A 17,919-nucleotide genomic window follows, 5' to 3' on the forward strand; every position below is an offset into this window, starting at 1 on the left:
CGGAGATAGTCCCTATTTTCGAATCGGGGCGTGACATGGGCCTATTTATAGAGGGGATTTTGTATGCTCTTAGTACTTAATTTCGATGTGGGACTCGTGGGAGGGCCCTATGAGGTTGACACGAGTATTTAGATATTTCGGGCAGGTGCTTCGAGGTTGATTCTGCAGAATCGGTAGGGAATACCGATTGTAGACTGTGCTGGGCCGGTAGCGACCTTTTGCTGCTTTGAGACAATACCATCGGTAGCCGATGCTGATTGTTCAGAGTCTTGGGCACTTGGGGAGTTTAAGTGATCCACGTGTCAATTGATGAGTGGAGGATCAGATATGGTACAAACACATTCATTTCATCACATTTGTCATCTATTTTAATCACGCAATGGCATGTGACATACTTTTTAAGGGCAAATCTAACTTTTGAGTCCATTATAAGCCCTATAGACAAAATTAGGGCTAAATTGAGGTTATATTGACGGGTTATGGTTCAAATTTGGGGATTTTGGTGAATTAAGGTTTCAATTTTAGGGAAATGAAATAGATAGGTGAATTAAAGTTTCAATTTGGGGGCAAATGGGTAGTAGAGAGCTGGTAGGTCGTTTTAGAAGATATTGATTGTCAAATTGACTACCTCCCAATTGACTTTTAAATTGACATAATGTAACGGAATGACTTAATTGTCATGAATGAGAAAGTTAAAGGACTTGACACGAAAATTAGTTGAAAGAACAAAATGAAACTCGAATATAAATTAAAGGACCATAACAGTTAAAAACCCTTTTCACTTCTTATTTTGAATTTTATGAAGAAACAAAAACTTTATGACAGCTTAAAATAAAGAATACGGTTAAAGTAAACAATTTCCAAAGTGATGTTCTAGCAATTTTGAGTACACTTCACATGAACATTATAGTTTAGAAATATTATCCCACCACACTCTCTGATCTGTGAGAGTGAGAGTGTCCGTCCACAGGCAGGCAAGCCAAGATGGTAACAAATTACAATACGTGGGCTTTATAAATGGGTAATGGACAAGAAGTATAAGATAAGAGAGTTGGATGAGCACGTGAAATTCACCTGATACCATATCATTATCAGGCTTTTTCTATCGCCTCCTTAGCTAGATGTTCAATTCAATGAACTTGGCACTACACTGCACCACTCTCACTTTTTCTTCTTCTTCTTCTTTTTACTTTTCTCTTGTAAGTGATACTAGAGATATTGAGACAACAAAACTGAACACGGGATTTCGGTGCATGTGTAATTACTCTTCACCACTTTACTTATAATTTCATTACCCTGAATTTCATGTTTTAGAGTACTTTTCGAAGCCGTTTGATGATTTAAAAATCTTTCACATGAAAATGTAATCTAGTTTATGATCATCTAGAGTACAGTATGTTCAGATTTAGGGTTTCGAAGCCGTTTGATGATTTAAAAATCTTTCACATGAAAATGTAATATAGTTTATGATCATCTAGAGTACAGTATGTTCAAGTTTAGGGTTTAGAGTTTAGATGGTGTATGTAACGAATATTCTAGATGCTAAAGGTGCATGCAATGCAATATTGTGCATAGCATTTATCATCATGTTGTATTTGTAAGAGATTCAGAGTCTTGGTGGAGAATGAGACACCCAGAAATCTCAATCTCCACTCCTTTATTCATGACAAGGAGACAAATATATATACGTACGTGTATATATACATATATCATCATATCATCATATCATCATCAATTTTGTTCTTGATGCACGTCGGATCTGTAACTTTGTCAGGCTTCAATATATTTTGTTTCCAGATTATGTATATATATTACAAACTGTGCATGTGCAAGGCCATGTCCATTTGTGGGCGTACCAGCTAACAGCCATTAATTGGAGTCACCAACAATGTTCATGTAGAGTAACAAGTAATATTATTTCAAGAAAAGGTAAAAATACAATACATCCAAATTTCATGAAAGATACGAATTTAGGTCAGTTGGTTAGGAAAGTGTACTCGTCCCTTTATATATAAGTTCGAGTTTCCCCGTAAATTAGGGCACCTTAAAATATCGCATTGGTAATCTACATCATTATAATAATATCACTATCAGTATCAATCATAATTGGGAAGCTGGCACTTTCAAAGACGAAGTTATCTACGTAATGTTCTTGAAAGTTTGGGAGTTAGATCGATGTGTCGACTTCATAATCATAATTTAGCAGTTGTAAAACCATTCCAAAACCACTTCAATCAGAGCTGTCTAAGCAATTTTGAATTGATTGGTGATTTTTTTTTCTGATTTCGTGAGCAAGATCAGTAATGACACGTGGTTGCATATTTACAGGTGTATATTGTATATGGTGCCAAACCTAAAAACTCCATTTATTTTTCTCTCAGTTTATGCGCTGATTCTTTCAGCCCACACAAATAAAAAGTGGTGTGAAGAGATAACTTTAGTGGTAGGTAGAGTATTTTACGCTTGCATTCATAATAAGAATTAATTCACCTTCATATTGACATTATGTGCATAAGAAACATATTCCTTGCATGTAGACAAAACATTTTGATGTGGCAAGTGACCATATATATATATATATATATTCATATAGTTTTGGTCTCTCTTTTTATTTTTGGCTTATTATCACAAAAGGTCCCTAAGGTTTACGAAACTATCAGATTTCATCCTTAATGTTTTTTTGTGTCATTAGTGGTCCTCAAGGTTAGTATGTATGATCACAAATGGTCCCTGCCGTTAGATTCCGTCAAAAACTCCGTTAGTTTGCTAATGTGGCATATATATATATATCACAAAACATCCCTGAGGTTTACACACCTATCACAAATGGTCCCTGCAAATTTTTTTAATTTTTTAAATTTAAAATTCATAACATTTTGGTTTTATTTTTTAAATTATTTAAAAATATATATTGTATTTTAAATACACATGAAACTATATTATTTTAGATGTGGGCTCCACATAGATGCCACATCAACAAACTAATGGAGTTTTTAAAAAATAATTTAAATTCATAAAATTTAAAAATGAAAAAAACCAAGGGTTTAGGGATTATAAATGGTCCTTAAGGTTAAAATCCTTATATAAATGGTTTTTTCATTTTTAAATTTTATGAATTTTAAATTATTTTAAAAAAACTTCATTAGTTTGTTGGTGTGGCATATATGTGGAGCCCACATCTTCAAAAATATAGTGTCATATGTATTTAAAATACAATATATATTTTTAAATAATATAAAAAAGAAAACCAAAATTTTATGAATTTTAAATTAAAAAATTAAAAAATTTCGCAAGGACCATTTGTGATAGATGTGTAAACCTTAGGGATGTTTTGTGATATGTATATATGCCACGTCAGCAAACTAACGGAGTTTTTGACGGAACCTAACGGCAGGGACCATTTGTGATTATACATACTAACCTTGAGGACCACGAGTGACACAAAAAAACATTAAGGATGCAATCTGATAGTTTCGTAAACCTTAGGGACCTTTTGTGATAATAAGCCTTTATTTTTTGTTGAAAAAAAGTTTAGAGAGAGGTTGGCTGCTCTCATCATCAGCGTCAGGGCATACCCACAACCTCGAGCCGTAAAGACTTACGTGTGACACCCAACTGCTAGCTGTCACAAACATGGATTTATGTAGAAAATTACAAATTGCACACCAATTAAGACGACTAGCAGAGGAACTCGAACATTAGCGGAGTTACACATAGTGCAGAGTACCTTACCAACTGAACCAATACTCATTGACAATTTTAGTCTTTCTTTGCGTACAAGCATAAACCACTATAAAGTCCATCTTTACCAAACCAAAGGATAATATTTTGTCATTCTTATGGGATCAGCTCAGATTCCATCTTCAAAAGGCATCCAACTCAAAAGACACAAAATGTAACTTACAAGACACCATCTCTCTCTTTTCTTGGTGACCAAATTGGAAAAAGAGAATCTACAAGATGTGAAACTTCAAGCCCTCAAGGAAAAAAAGAAAGAAAAAAAACCCCTAAAGCCTAAAAGGGAAGGCTCCTCTTCATCTTCATCCGAACTTTATATATCCAAGCCCTATGGTCCATGCATGGTCCATGGCTGCATTATCTGGCTTTTCTTTAACCAAACACGTTGTCCCAGAAACACTTCACTGCCCATTTGCCACCTGGACAATGGTGCTGATGATTGGGGTACTCCTTTGGCCCACTACCATGTCGTTTTAACAGCCCTCCTCAGGAAAAACGACACGTAGGCTAGGGCTTGTTTTCAATGAGAGGGTGAGTCCAACAAACACAAGGAAATGAAGACACATATCTACACAACCCTTTGTGACTGAGAGATTGTACAAATGGGACACGTTGGCTTGGCGACAATTGGTGGAAAGATGACATGTAATCAGACCTTCAATGACACATGTCCACATGATAAATATTGGGATCATGCTACTCATCTAACCTATGATAAAATGGTCCTCAAATTTTTTGTTCTTCGCAATCAGTTTTATTCTTTATAATCAATATTATATATTTATATATTTATCTCTCTCATCATGTAGTCAAAAGGCAGAATTTTCTTGTAATAACTCGTAAAATATAATTATAGGGAGCTGATTTCCCCACGCTCTTTTGTTTTTTAATACTTTTTAATCAATTTTGTTTGTTTTCTTTCCTATTCTATTCTTATCTTACATTAATTTTCTTTTTACTTCACTTTTATATTAATTCTTTTTCTTTATACTTAATTTTCCAACTCATACTCCATTTTCAGTATTAAAGGGAAAAAAAACTTAATTTCTTACTCAGAAAAAAAATACTGAAAATAGAGTGCAAGTTGGAAAATTAAGTGAAGTAAAAAGAAATTAATGTAGGGTAAGGGTAGAATAGGAAAGAGAAAGAACAAAATTAATTAAAAAGTATTAAAAAGCAAAAGGAAGTGTAAGTAGAGAAAAGGCGAGTGAGGAAATCATATCCCTTTTATTATCTCTTTTCTTATGTGATGAGAGAGATGAACACATAGCCGTATGGAAGAATTAGTTAGCCTGCATACCCATTTGGTTTTTTAAAAATAGTTTATTCAAGAATGCAACTTTTGAGCATGTATTCATACACCCGCAAATCCTATGTTGAATCTCTCTTGTCAATTGTATAAGAAAAAATATATAAAGAGGGTCTGTTTTGCATAAGAATGAAGAGTGTAAACCAGTTAGGTAAAATCACACCCGTTGCGAACTTTACTATTAAGTTTTCCATTACATCATCCTGTATTAAAATTATACCATTCTAGGTAGGTAAATTGAACACAGAGGTATGAAAAAGAATGGCGTGTAACTAGAATGTTACCAAAAGAAGACATGTAAGTTAAGATATGCAAATGGAAAAGAAGGTTAAAAAGCCTGTAAACAGAAGGTGTTGATATAAAGTAACCATGGTTGAGAGAAAATTGGAGTCCGCGAAAGACGGGAGTCTAACCATGATTAGACAACATGGGTTAGTTTGCCAGTAATCGTAGGTGTGGAGGCTTTGCCTTTATATATAAACAGATTGTGAAGAGCAGCCATTGTCAAACAAAACTATATATATTTTTATGTGTATGTGTGTGACTGCTGCCTAAATCCCAAGAATCTCTTCTTCTTCTTCAGCTCCTCTGGGTGATACTCTGTTTCTATCTGGACCCAAAAGCTAAAGCTCCAAAAATCTCACTCTGTGTAAGTCTGATGAAGCTCAGCTACAGTTAAAGCTCTAGTATTTATTTTCTATTTATGTATTCATTTTTTCTTTTTCTGGGTTGTTTTGAAAATGATTTATTTTTTCTGTTAGCAATAAAAAGAAGGTATTTTTAATGTTTTATGAAGGATTAGTAGGAAGAATTATAGATCTCAAGTTGCCTTATGATGCATTTGGTTGCTGGGTTTTCTGGGTTCAGGAAATTGGGTTGTGTGTTGAGATCAAGTTGCTTGCTTTATATTTCTAGTCTTTAATTTGGTATTGATCTTCTATTTTGACCGTGTTGAGCTTCGTCAAGGTCACAGTTTTGTTAGATCTTGATGATAAAAAGAAGCCTTTTGAATGGTTTTTCTGTTCCTCTCTATCCAATTTTGGCATTGGTTTCTTATTCATTGCATTACAAGGTTTTGAAAATTGGATCCATTTTTGTTTCTACATGCTCATCTTCTGCTTACTTCCAATTTTTATTGACTGCTGCTGGGTTTGAGGGAATATAGGTTCTACTCTTCATCAATCCCACTTACCAACCAATCCCACTGACCATTTTGAACATTTTAGTTTTTTCAGTTTTATTTTTAAACATTTCATTGACATTAGAAAATATTGAATTTCAGTTTTAGTGCACAGGTTGTATGAACCTGTAATTTGTGGGTTTGCTGCAGATCGGTAGAATTATATCCCATTGGTTGCATCTTCATGATCTCACAGCTATCATTTTTTATTAAGATCGTTTTCACTTTTGTCAAATTTTGTTTGTGCATACCAATTGTTTGTATAGTGAAATTTTGAGCCTTATGCTTAATCTGTTTGTTCTCAGTTTCATCCTTCTTTCTTCTCTATTATATAAAATTCTAATAACTTCCCTTTGTTGTATTGCAGGTTGGATATCAAGAAGATTTTGGTGACATTTCATCTTTACATGACTCAACTCCTACTCATCAAACTGATATAATAATTTATCTCCCCCTTTGTGTCTCTGCCAGTTCATTCTGGTTTCCCTGTCCCTAAACAATCTTTGACTTGTTTGAGCTGAGTTTGGACCTTCCAGTGTTTAAAATACATTTGTATTTATAAATCTGATCCCCTTGGAACTTCTGTTTTGATCAAAATGGGTCTCTCAAGTCTACCAGCTCCATCAGAAGGAGTTCTATGTGTGCTTTTAGTAAACACAGCCCTATCAATCTCCATTGTCAAAGGCATAATCCGATCAGTCCTGCATATAGTTGGTATCCGTCTATCATCATCATCATCCTCGACGTCGTCCTCAGCATCGTCACCCCCATCAACAGACTCCACTGAAATCGCCTCAGAATCATTTGAGTTCCATCTCAGTCCATCGGCTAGTTGCATCGAGGAGATCAGGAGCCGAATCCCAGCAATTCGGTTTGACACTGTGTGTAGTTTCAAGCAGCCAGAACATGAATGCCCAGTTTGCCTGTCTGAGTTTGAGCCCGAATCAGAGATAAACCACTTGTCTTGCGGCCATCTTTTCCATAAAACTTGCTTGGAAAAGTGGTTGAACTACTGGAACATTACATGCCCTCTTTGTAGGACTCCTTTAATGCCTGGGGAGGACACACCCTGCGTTTGGTGAGCATTTACAAGCATGAAAGTCCAGGAGATTTCATGTACAGCGTTTAGTGTACAGGTATTTTACAAGAATGCTCGGCTGGACATAGTGTTGTTATACCTATGTTATGCGTGAGTTAAACCGTGATAATACGTTGATGGGTCTCAGAGACCAAAATTTTTACTTTTGTACATATTATGAAGTTACTGGAGTATAACATATCTACTTTCAGCTTTGAGTTTATTGAATCTTCTGAGTTTTGTTTGTGTGATGATGATTGAGTTGGATGGGCCGTATGTCGTTTAATCATATGCTTAACTTGGCCGCCATGAATGAATTTCAATGTGATGAACAGCATATATTGTGTTTAGTGATGAATCCCTGACATTTCCATCCACCCATTAGTTTAAGTTTAACAGAAGCATGTCCAAGCAGCCAAGTTCCTTGACAAGTCTTTTCTTGTATATGGAAGGGAAAACATTAGTTTCCAACTCACAAGGGGCAAGGTAGTTTTTGCTTGTACTTTGTATAGGGTAAATTTTGCCAGTACCCTCGTTAGTTGTAACGTGTCGGCTTTGTGTACCAAAGGTTAGCATGTCTTGGGTTCGACTGGCACCCGGATTAGCGAGTCATTACCAGAACTTTTGCTTCTTTCTCATTGAAAGTGGTCTGAAACTGTGAATGAGGTTTCATTTTCTTAGCTCCCTTTGAGTTAACGTCATGGAAAGTGAATCTAGAGGGAGGGCTTGATGGACCATTCAGAGATAAAATAACTACAAGACAATACAGAGATGTAGATGTGGGTTGATCAAAGGCAGGACCGCCTGAAATATCGTTATTATAGTGGTCCCTTTTGTTTGTAAGTTAGCATTGTGTTCTCTTGTGCTTTTCTGAACCAAAAGGAAGGGGATAAAAATAGTAATAAATTCGTTTCCTTTCAAGCACATTCCAGTGCAGTGGAATTCCATCATCATGCCAAACGACTTGATGGTGGCAGAGCAGAGCGATCATCCGGAATATTATGGGCATATTGAAAGTTGGATGGTTGAACTTGGGTGAACATGAACCTGTTTGAAGTTATCAGCCAACCCTATAAAGACATGATATTATATCAAATTATAGTTAAGCCTTTGCAAAAACGAAAAAACTCAAGTTGTATTTTGTTAAACCCACAAGTTGAATCCATGAGCTAGGTTGAATACTTTAGACAAAGTATTTACAAATGGAGCTTGGGTTGAGCTCATGTTGGCCTTCCAAACCCCTTAATTCTTTTGAATTGCACCATAATTATTAGCAGAAGAGTTTGTTGGAGTTGCCAAATTCTGTTACCATCAATGGCTCACAGTTACCCGCGCACGTGATCCACAGATGCTAGCATAATTCGGAAGACAAATGAACTCTTTAACTCACATTAATAGTTAAGTGTTAGCCAAATGCAGGAAGTTAGAAGATGAGAATGGCCATAAAGCACCTTGAGTACCCGCATCTTATTCCATGTTCTCATTCTTTTGGCAAACTTTAAAATAAAGTGATTATGGGTCTCCATGGGCAGTTGCAACAAGAATGGGAGCCATCATTAGTCATGCCCTTTTCCAATCTCTGATTATTCATGTGAAGTCTCTACCTTGAACTAACTGCCAAGGGAAGGACTAGCACCAAATCCAACCTTGGTAGTTGATACTTCTCAGACCCAAAGAAGGAATTGTCACCAGATTAAGTTCATCTTCTTTGCAATTAAGGAGACCAACAAAGGGTGCAAAAGATTTACTGGACATGTCCAAAGGCAGGTCAGCCTCAAGCTTCTCAATCATTTCTTGAGAAGTAATTACCCACCATGGACTGGAAATTGGTCTTCGAGAAAGTAGGGTTGAAACTATAATGGAAAATGTTGTTTTTGTTAAGACAATTTGACATGTTACGTTGTCAGACAATCTAACATGTTATGTTGTCAGACTGTGAATCTAATGTGAAAGTAAACGGTAATATCAATTTGACAATATAAAATAAAAAGTAAAAGTATGCCATTTTCCAAGCCAATGTAACTTCCATTTAAGTTTTAACCCATAAAATTCTTTACAAGAAATAAAAAGATAAAAGCTCCATTTGTAGCAATCTTTTATGATAGAACAAAAAAAGAAACCCAAAAAGCACAGCAAAATTATACACAGACTCGCACACACTCGCACGTGGGAGAGAAGGCGCCAAGCCAAAAACACCTAGTATCATTCTATCTTCTTCTCACTACTCACAAGCAAAATTCATTCTATCCAGTATCCACAGTCCCAAAGTCGAAGGCTTTAAAGCTCACACTCTTCAAATGACGGAAGTGCCCCTTCTGCCAGTCCTAATATACCAACCCAGGACCTCCCTTTATGGCATCTCTGCTTCGCTGTCCCTGCTCCACTGAAGCACTGGAGGCTAGGCGGCTCATGGACGTTCCTGAAGCTCATGCTCGTCCTCGGCGCCACAACCATCTTCTCGCCCAACGAACCCACTTCTCCTCTTGGCCCGTGAGCCTGAGATTTCTGTCGCCGTACGTTTCATACTCATTGGCACACATATGCTTTTCAAGTTTTCTTATTGCTTCTGCTTCTGAATTTGTTTGGGTTTTATTAGTTTCGAATGAATTACAATATAAACGCATTGAATTCAATGTCTTTGTTGTATATGGAGGTGCTAAAGCTTGCGTCTTGTATGTAACTATGTTCTAGAGCCGAGTTTTATTTGCTGCAGACCCAAGTCGTGTAAATGGGTCCTTTTAATTTTCAGCATTGCTAAACTCACAATGTATATAAAAATCAAATTGCAGTACACACAATGTATATAAAAATCAAATTGCAGTACACACTTGGAAATCACAATGATGAGAAATTGTATTTGATTCAAACCACTTTTGTTGATAGATGAAATCTTATCGAAAGATGAATATGGGCTTGCCAAATTAAATACCAGTTGTAGTAGTTCCTCTACCCCTATTTGTGCTTGCTATGAAAACTTTAGGATTTATGTGTCAAAAGAAGATGAAAAATGATATGGAGATGCTGTAAATGATACTTTGTTAAATCTGATATCTTCCTACTTCGAATTCTCTCTCTCTCTGTCTCTGTGGAAAGAATTAATACATTATAGTATCAAAGCAGGTATATATGCCATCACATACCCCTCGGAAATGCATTCGGATTCACTCTTTGTATGGCGAAGCATAGTTCTTTCCTAAGATCCCCTATGATGTCCATGGAGAAAGGTAACACAAAAAATCCTGTTTTTGAACCTCTTAGTTATTCATGTTTCTACACATTATAAGGAAAACCATACCACCCCTCTTTTTCCAACACTAAAATAAACAAGGATTTTAAGAGAAGGCCTCTCTGTTCCGTAAAGGATAAACTACTACAGTCATTAAGGTTTCACATCATCCTTTCTGGTAGAACTCCTATAGTTTAAAATGGCTTATGGATCTAAGACATTCTGGTTTCCCAGGAAGGTCAAATGCTGTTGTTAAAGGAATGTGCAAGATAGTCTGGACTATAGAGGCTGATCTGGCAGCTGGTGAGTTTCTGTACATAACTGGGGATCCTACTGTTCTCGGCTGCTGGGAACCGGAGATTGCTATACTAATGTCTCCTACAGAACATACGAACTTATGGAAGGCTGAAGTCAGGGTAATTTTGCAATCTACGCAAAGTAGCACATGATTATGTTGGTTATTTATGAAGCATGAAATGATGTATGAATCTGTCAAATATCAATTTTATTTATTTGTTATGGTAGCTTAGACAAATGAAAACAAACAACAAAATCCAATCAAAGGTTTCTAATATGATAAAATTAGTAGTTGAAGATTTCCCTTTAGACATAGCACTAACTAGAGATACTTGTCCAGGGAAAAGAATAAAGATAGACAGAGAGATACTCTATGCTGTTGATTTTCAATTATTTATTTTATTGTGCTGTAAGGTCCTCCCTTATTCATCTTTTACTGCTTGGCAGATTTCTGGTGGTGTAAATTTCAAGTATAACTATTTTATAAAGAGAGAAATGTGGCCTCCATCTGACATCATTTGGAGACCTGGACCTGAATTCTCTCTATCAGTACCCCTACCTGTCAAACAAGGTGGAAGAATTGTAGTGAGGGATTCATGGATGAGGCCCGATACCACAATGTCTCCAATTCTTTCGTGGGGGTCATGGATAGAGGATGCATATCTTCCAATACCACCTTTATTCTCAGCTCCAGCTAGAGGTAAATCTCCATATTAATTCCTAAGTATACGAAATCTCCTTCCTTGAAATGTTTCTGAACACTCAAATGCTTCCAGTGGTTTGACAGATGAAGATGAGATTATGAAATACCTTAAAAGTGATATGATAGAACCAAAGCCAGTTTTAAATCTTCATATGGAGAAGCGCATGTTATACTCTGATAGAGAACTTACTGCAAGTGCTACCCACAAGGGCTTCATTTCCAATACTGACATACTAGAGTTGAACCCATCCTTAAATGAACCTATGGAGGATAACGTGTACTCTGATGGCGACCGTATAGTGAATACCAGTCAGAGGGGGTTAATTTCTAATAGTTTTTCAACTGAAAGACATCATCCTATTGAGGAACCCTGGTTACTCCAATCACCTCTCTTCTTTCTTGTGTCCAAGGATAAGATGGGTTCTGATATGTCCAAAAAGAATGGCGGCATGAAAGATTGTGTGGAAAATTTGGACGATGCAGGACAATCGTTGCCTGAAGAAAGAAATAATCTAATTTCGAATGAACCTGTTTCTACCATTATACTGATTAATTCTTCTATATGTACCATGCAAAGGATAGCTCTACTGGAATATGGGAAATTGGTTGAGTTACTACTGGAACCCGTTAAAAGTACAGTGCAGTGTGACAGTGTGTATCTAGGGGTGGTTACAAAACTTGTCCCCCATATGGGTGGTGCATTTGTAAATATTGGGAGTTCTAGACCCTCACTAATGGACATTAAACAAAACAGAGAACCATTCATATTCCCGCCATTCCGTAGGACAAAGAAAATGGAAGCCAATGGTTATATGCTTGATGATCGCGTGAATGCATATGGAAATGAACCTATGCCACTTGATTACGAAGTGACTGACGACATCATTGAAATCAGCTCTCAGGATGATTTTGTAAAATCCATTCACGATGTTGATGATGATGATGATGATGATGATGATGAACATGAAATCGAGGATGAATTTGATGTTTCAGATGTTAAGGAAAATGTGAATGGTAGTATGCTCGACACTGGTGATGTGGGAAATGATTATCTAAAAGGTGACACTAGTGCTATTCCTGTTGCCATAAATGGTTCTAGCAGTTCTCAAATGTCTCACCTCCAAAATAAGAAGAATGATGCAAATATTATCGCTAATGAGAATAAGTGGGCTCGAGTTCAGAAAGGCACCAAAGTTCTTGTACAAGTTGTCAAAGAGGGGTTGGGTTCAAAAGGTCCCACACTGACTGCTTATCCAAAATTGAAAAGCAGATTCTGGGTATGTTGTGATTCACCATTATCCTCCTTATTAAACTCTAACCGTTCCTAAATCTTTATTTTTATGAATATATAAACACCTCTGAATCCCTTGGCTTGCAGATATTATTAACTCGTTGTGATAGAATTGGAATCTCCAAAAAAATTGGCGGTGTTGAGCGTACACGATTAAAAGTCATAGCAAAAACTTTGCAGCCTCCGGGTTTTGGTTTGACTGTAAGGACTGTTGCTGCTGGCCATTCTTTAGAGGAGCTGCAAAAGGATTTGGAAGGTCTGGTTTCAACTTGGAAAAGTATTACGGAACATGCAAAATCTGCAGCACTTGCTGCAGATGAAGGTGTGGAAGGGGCCATTCCTGTTATTCTACACCGGGCAATGGGTCAGACGCTCTCAGTTGTCCAGGATTATTTTAATGAGACGGTGACTTTCTATCATTTATATCAAAGTCATTTTGCCAATTGTTTGTTTCATTTTTCATGATTTGTTTTACATCAAAGTTTACAAGAATCTTTTAGTCTTATCCCCTAAATTGCATTCTTTATTATGGATATTTCAGGTTGAGAAAATGGTTGTTGACTCTCCAAGGACATATCATGAGGTATGGCATAAACTATCATAGAGGACTATTTTAATGGACTGAAAATTGTGCATGCAGGTTTTGAGATAAGAGGAATGTGTGTGTGCAAGTGTAGCATCATATATTTCCAGAATAAGTTGATTGGTTCTATATCTCTAATGATTTAAACTTTTCTAATTGCACAAGTCTAGTCACTTGGTTTCTGAAGATCTTTTGTCCTTAATTTTGTTTTGTTTTTTTTAAATTACTAAGAAGTCAACTTTTACCACACTTTCCAGGTTACCAGTTACCTTCAGGAGATTGCCCCTGATCTTTGTGATCGAGTTGAGTTATACAACAAAAGAATTCCTCTTTTTGATGAATTTAACATCGAAGAAGAGATCAACAACATGCTTAGTAAAAGGTGAGGGGCAGACAATATCACTTATGTTGGCAGTTGTCACATTTTCTAGCTCTGCAGATGCCTATTAAGCCACTTGTTAATGTTTGTTCTATGATTTCTTCATATTTCTTGGCTTACAGGGTTCCACTTGCTAAGGGAGGCTCTTTAGTGATCGAGCAAACTGAGGCATTAGTCTCTGTTGATGTGAATGGAGGACATGGGATGTTTGGTCAAGGGACTTCACAGGAGAAAGCTATTTTAGAAGTCAACCTTGCAGCTGCTAAACAAGTATGCTAGATGCTGAACTCTAATTACCACTTTTGGCATTGTTTTCCTTGTACGGACAAGCAATTTATACATTTCCCTGTAGATGATAGCATACTGATCTGTTGCTCCTCTGTGGGTTTCTTCTTTTTCTATGTCAAATTATAACATGGTAACTTGCTCTGTTACCATGTTATAACTCATTCTTCAAAACTGGCATAGATTCTCCTATTTATCCATCTAAATGGTGAATCTTTGCAGTACTTGTTTGTAGGGGTGGGCATCTATACCGTATATACCGAAACCGTGTCAATACCATATCATATCATACCGTTTAATACCGTACCGTATGCCCACCGAATTAATACGGTATCATACCGTACCGTGCCAATCTTGTATGACACGGGTGTGGTATCATATATCAGCCACCGTATGAAACCATACCGTACCGAATAGTAACCCTAAACAAAATTATACGCTAGTTTTTTTTTCACTCTCAATCTCTCACGCCTCCTAGCAGACCCAGATTCTCTCAAACTCTGCTTCCACTCCCAGCAAGCTCTCTCTTTCTCTCAAACTCTCGATCTCTCACGCCTCCCAAACCCTTGGATCTCTGTCTCTGTCTCTTTCTCACTCTCTCACTCTCACGATCTGTCTAGTCTCCTCCCTCTCGTAGCTCCCACAAGATATATGCGAAACTGAAATCCAGGAGCTGTGGCCTACCGCAACCAGGTACAACCTGTGATTTTATTTCCTAGTTGCTCTGAAACGCTAAGCTGTCTGCGCTTGTGGTTTTTCATCTATCACTTAATTCTGTCTCTCGATCTTTCTCTCTCTGTCTCAGTCTCTCAATCTGTTTCGGTCTTTTTGACTTGGTATTGCACTTAATTGAATTAAGCTCTTGATTGGTTTTCTCTTTTACTCTTAACAGAGGAAAGGAATTCAATTTCATGCATTGAAATTCGTAGATTTTGTTGACAGAATTGAATTTCATTTGGTTAGGGCTTTTGGTTTTCATTAATTAATTTATCTGAATTGATTACGGTTTTGTGTTCTGATTTATTGATTATATTTTTGTGTTTTGATTAGTTGATTAGGAATGAAAGTGCTATCCTTTAAAATTATAAAACAGCACGAAAGAAACCAATTTTGTACCTCACAAGTTCATGTTTGATGTTTCTTTATGATACAGAGTGCAAAACTTGATCACTCTCTCTGTCTGGAACTGGAAGCCCAAAATCGAAGACTCAAACTCAAATGGATGTTGAATTTGTTGATGTTTATTGATTTGGTTGATTAGGATTTGGATGTTGATGATATTGATTTGAATCTTTGGTGAATGAATAGATTGAATATTCAATTGGTTTATTTTTTAGTTTTGTTATTTTGATACCAAAATGATACCGTATCATACCGATACCGATTTGGTACGGTATGGTACGGTACCAACTTTGGCAAACCATAATACCATACCGAACCATACCGATTTTAATTTCCGGTATCGGTAGCGGTATGAGTCCAATACCGTACCGTACCATACCGTGCCCACCCCTACTTGTTTGACAGAGAAAACTGTGTTTCAGATTGCAAGGGAGTTACGACTGAGAGATATCGGTGGCATAATTGTGGTAGATTTCATTGATATGGCTGATGAATGTAAGTCAAAGTCTCTCCCTCTCTTGTAGGTGTGTGCATGATTGACATATTTAGGCATGGCCCATGCATGGGAGTAATTTGTTTTCAAATGCTTGAATCTTACGCAGCCTATGATGTTTCAGCCTAATTCTGTTCCACTTTAGGATTGATATCAAGGCTATTCACGTTAACTTGTAGAGAATCTGCATACCAGCTGCCAGACATTTGCCCTTAAAAGGCATAAACTGAATGAGGCTTAAACTATAAAACTAAAGAAATGCCCAATCAATAGTCATGTTGCTCTGTTAATAAATTTTGCAGGAGGTTGTAACACAAACATGTATGATAGAATTTTGTACAAATATAAATAATAGCAAAGTCAATATTTAAGGTTGCCTAACTATCCTTTTATCAAACTTAGAAGGCATGATATATGGTCCAGGGCAACTTCTAAAAGGTTTGGTATACATAACTGAGTTGGTCCTTAGGATTGAAAGAAACTTAGAGATCTTCATGTTTGTATGGGGAAAGGGAGGCATTTTTAGAAACTTTTTCTTAAATTTCTATCATTCTATTTTGAGAACTGCAATATTTACTGATGAATTCTATTTGGCACTGCCTTATTTTCAGCAAATAAGAGATTGGTCTATGAAGAAGCTAAGAAGGCTGTTGAGAGAGATAGATCAATGGTTAAAGTCTCTGAACTTTCGAGGCATGGACTTATGGAAATAACAAGAAAGAGAGTATGTTGCGTTAACGCGGCTCACACTTTCCTGCTACATTTCATTTGCAGTAAAATTTTAAAGAGCAATATGAAATTACAAATAAATAGAGTATTCAATATTCATTAATTTAAATCATGGGGGCAACATGAAAATCTTCACAAGGTTTATATATCAACTGGAGAAACTTGGCTCGATGATTTATGAGCTCAATCCGGCTCAATTGTTTTATCTGATGATATATTGCATCATGTTGGACAGGTACGACCTAGTGTGACATTTATGATTAGTGAACCATGCACTTGCTGCCATGCCACTGGGAGAGTAGAAGCACTGGAGACCTCCTTCTCCAAAATTGAACAAGAAATTTCTCGATTACTGGTACGTGAAGTTGTAGACTACTAGGCATACGTTGCTTTGTATGCATATAAATTTTAAAAATGAAGTACCAGAAACACTTGGAAAGTATTCCATGTAATTGCAATTCTTCCAATTTTTAATTTGCCGCTTAAGGAAATTATTTTTGAAACTTTTATCAGGCGATGATGGAACAGAGACCAGACCCAGAGAACCCTAAATCCTGGCCAAAATTTATTCTGAGAGTTGACCATCACATGTGTGACTACTTAACTTCTGGGAAAAGGACAAAACTTGCATTCTTGAGCAGTTCCCTCAAAGTTTGGATTCTACTAAAGGTATGTATGATTGGAGGGTGTTCTTGATTCAGATTCTGAGTTTCTGTTCGAGGTATGCATGAATGATTCCAATGACACTACCCTCTTATGAAAAGTGACCTCTGTAGTATGCAAAGTGCATGAGCAAATAACGGTTAAAAGTTGCTTTTCTTAATTGTCCACAGAACATTTAAATTGAAATTTAAGTTGCTAGTATAGGAGAAACTTTTGCTTTATCACTGATTGTCAGATGTAATCTCTTCAGGTTGCTAGAGGTTTCACCAGGGGTGCATTTGAAGTGAAACCATTTACAGATGAAAAGGGACACAAAGATCAGCGGCAAGTAACCATTCCGATGTTACGGCCTACAGAAACCAGAACTAACAATCCTAGCAGAAAGGTGACCTTGTTTCCAGTCAAAAAGTGGAAGGCCAGTGGAAAATGATATTTGCCACATTGATGTGGATTTCGTTTTGTAAACAGACCAGAACAATTATTTTTTTGATTTTTTGATGTTTTGATATAAGAGGAGGATGTAGAGAGAGGAGAAAGAGGAGAGGAGAAGGTTGGCATTGACCTGTTTCACTAGATGGCATTTTGTTGATAGTAGCCTGTATTTTGCTTGGGTCAGCTGGTCCATCCAATATGAACTTCAGAATTACTTAGTTTACATTGTAGTAATGCTAGGCCAAGTAGTTTTGTTACCGGGAACTAGTGGTAGCATTTTCAAAAGCAAGCTATATATTGTCATGCAAATTCTTGTTGGTTACTGGAGAACCCATTTACTTTGTTCGGTCTTCTTCGTCTACACTAATATTTCAACAAACTCAAAGAAAAAAAAAAAACCCAATATGAAAT

General features: G+C 36.6%; 2 protein-coding genes across 4 annotated transcripts; both read left to right on the top strand.

The window, feature by feature from the left end:
* The first annotated feature begins 5,537 nt into the window (after positions 1 to 5,537).
* On the top strand, positions 5,538 to 7,533 carry XERICO (RING/U-box superfamily protein). Its single transcript, XM_021956891.2, has 2 exons — positions 5,538 to 5,696; positions 6,595 to 7,533. The coding sequence occupies exon 2, from the start codon at positions 6,824 to 6,826 to the stop codon at positions 7,307 to 7,309; it is 486 nt and encodes a 161-aa protein (XP_021812583.1). The 5' UTR covers positions 5,538 to 5,696; positions 6,595 to 6,823; the 3' UTR covers positions 7,310 to 7,533.
* Positions 7,534 to 9,490: 1,957 nt separating this feature from the next.
* RNEE/G (RNAse E/G-like protein) lies at positions 9,491 to 17,817 on the top strand. Of its 3 annotated transcripts, XM_021956878.2 has the most exons (14): positions 9,508 to 9,818; positions 10,426 to 10,529; positions 10,766 to 10,947; positions 11,276 to 11,528; positions 11,616 to 12,808; positions 12,910 to 13,227; positions 13,364 to 13,405; positions 13,663 to 13,787; positions 13,907 to 14,054; positions 15,614 to 15,686; positions 16,296 to 16,408; positions 16,649 to 16,768; positions 16,927 to 17,082; positions 17,327 to 17,817. In XM_021956878.2, the coding sequence occupies exons 1-14, from the start codon at positions 9,658 to 9,660 to the stop codon at positions 17,504 to 17,506; spliced, it is 3,168 nt and encodes a 1,055-aa protein (XP_021812570.2). In that variant the 5' UTR covers positions 9,508 to 9,657; the 3' UTR covers positions 17,507 to 17,817. The 3 variants fall into 3 exon arrangements, with proteins under 3 accessions (XP_088107233.1, XP_088107234.1, XP_021812570.2); XM_088251107.1 differs by lacking the exons at positions 16,296 to 16,408; positions 16,649 to 16,768; positions 16,927 to 17,082; positions 17,327 to 17,817 and having other exon boundaries at positions 9,491 to 9,818; positions 15,223 to 15,686; XM_088251108.1 differs by lacking the exons at positions 16,296 to 16,408; positions 16,649 to 16,768; positions 16,927 to 17,082; positions 17,327 to 17,817 and having other exon boundaries at positions 9,492 to 9,818; positions 15,597 to 15,686.
* Positions 17,818 to 17,919: the final 102 nt, after the last annotated feature.

Source organism: Prunus avium, chromosome 3 (genome assembly GCF_965620075.1).
Source record: "Prunus avium chromosome 3, drPruAviu1.hap1.1, whole genome shotgun sequence".
Classification (NCBI taxonomy): domain Eukaryota; kingdom Viridiplantae; phylum Streptophyta; class Magnoliopsida; order Rosales; family Rosaceae; genus Prunus; species Prunus avium.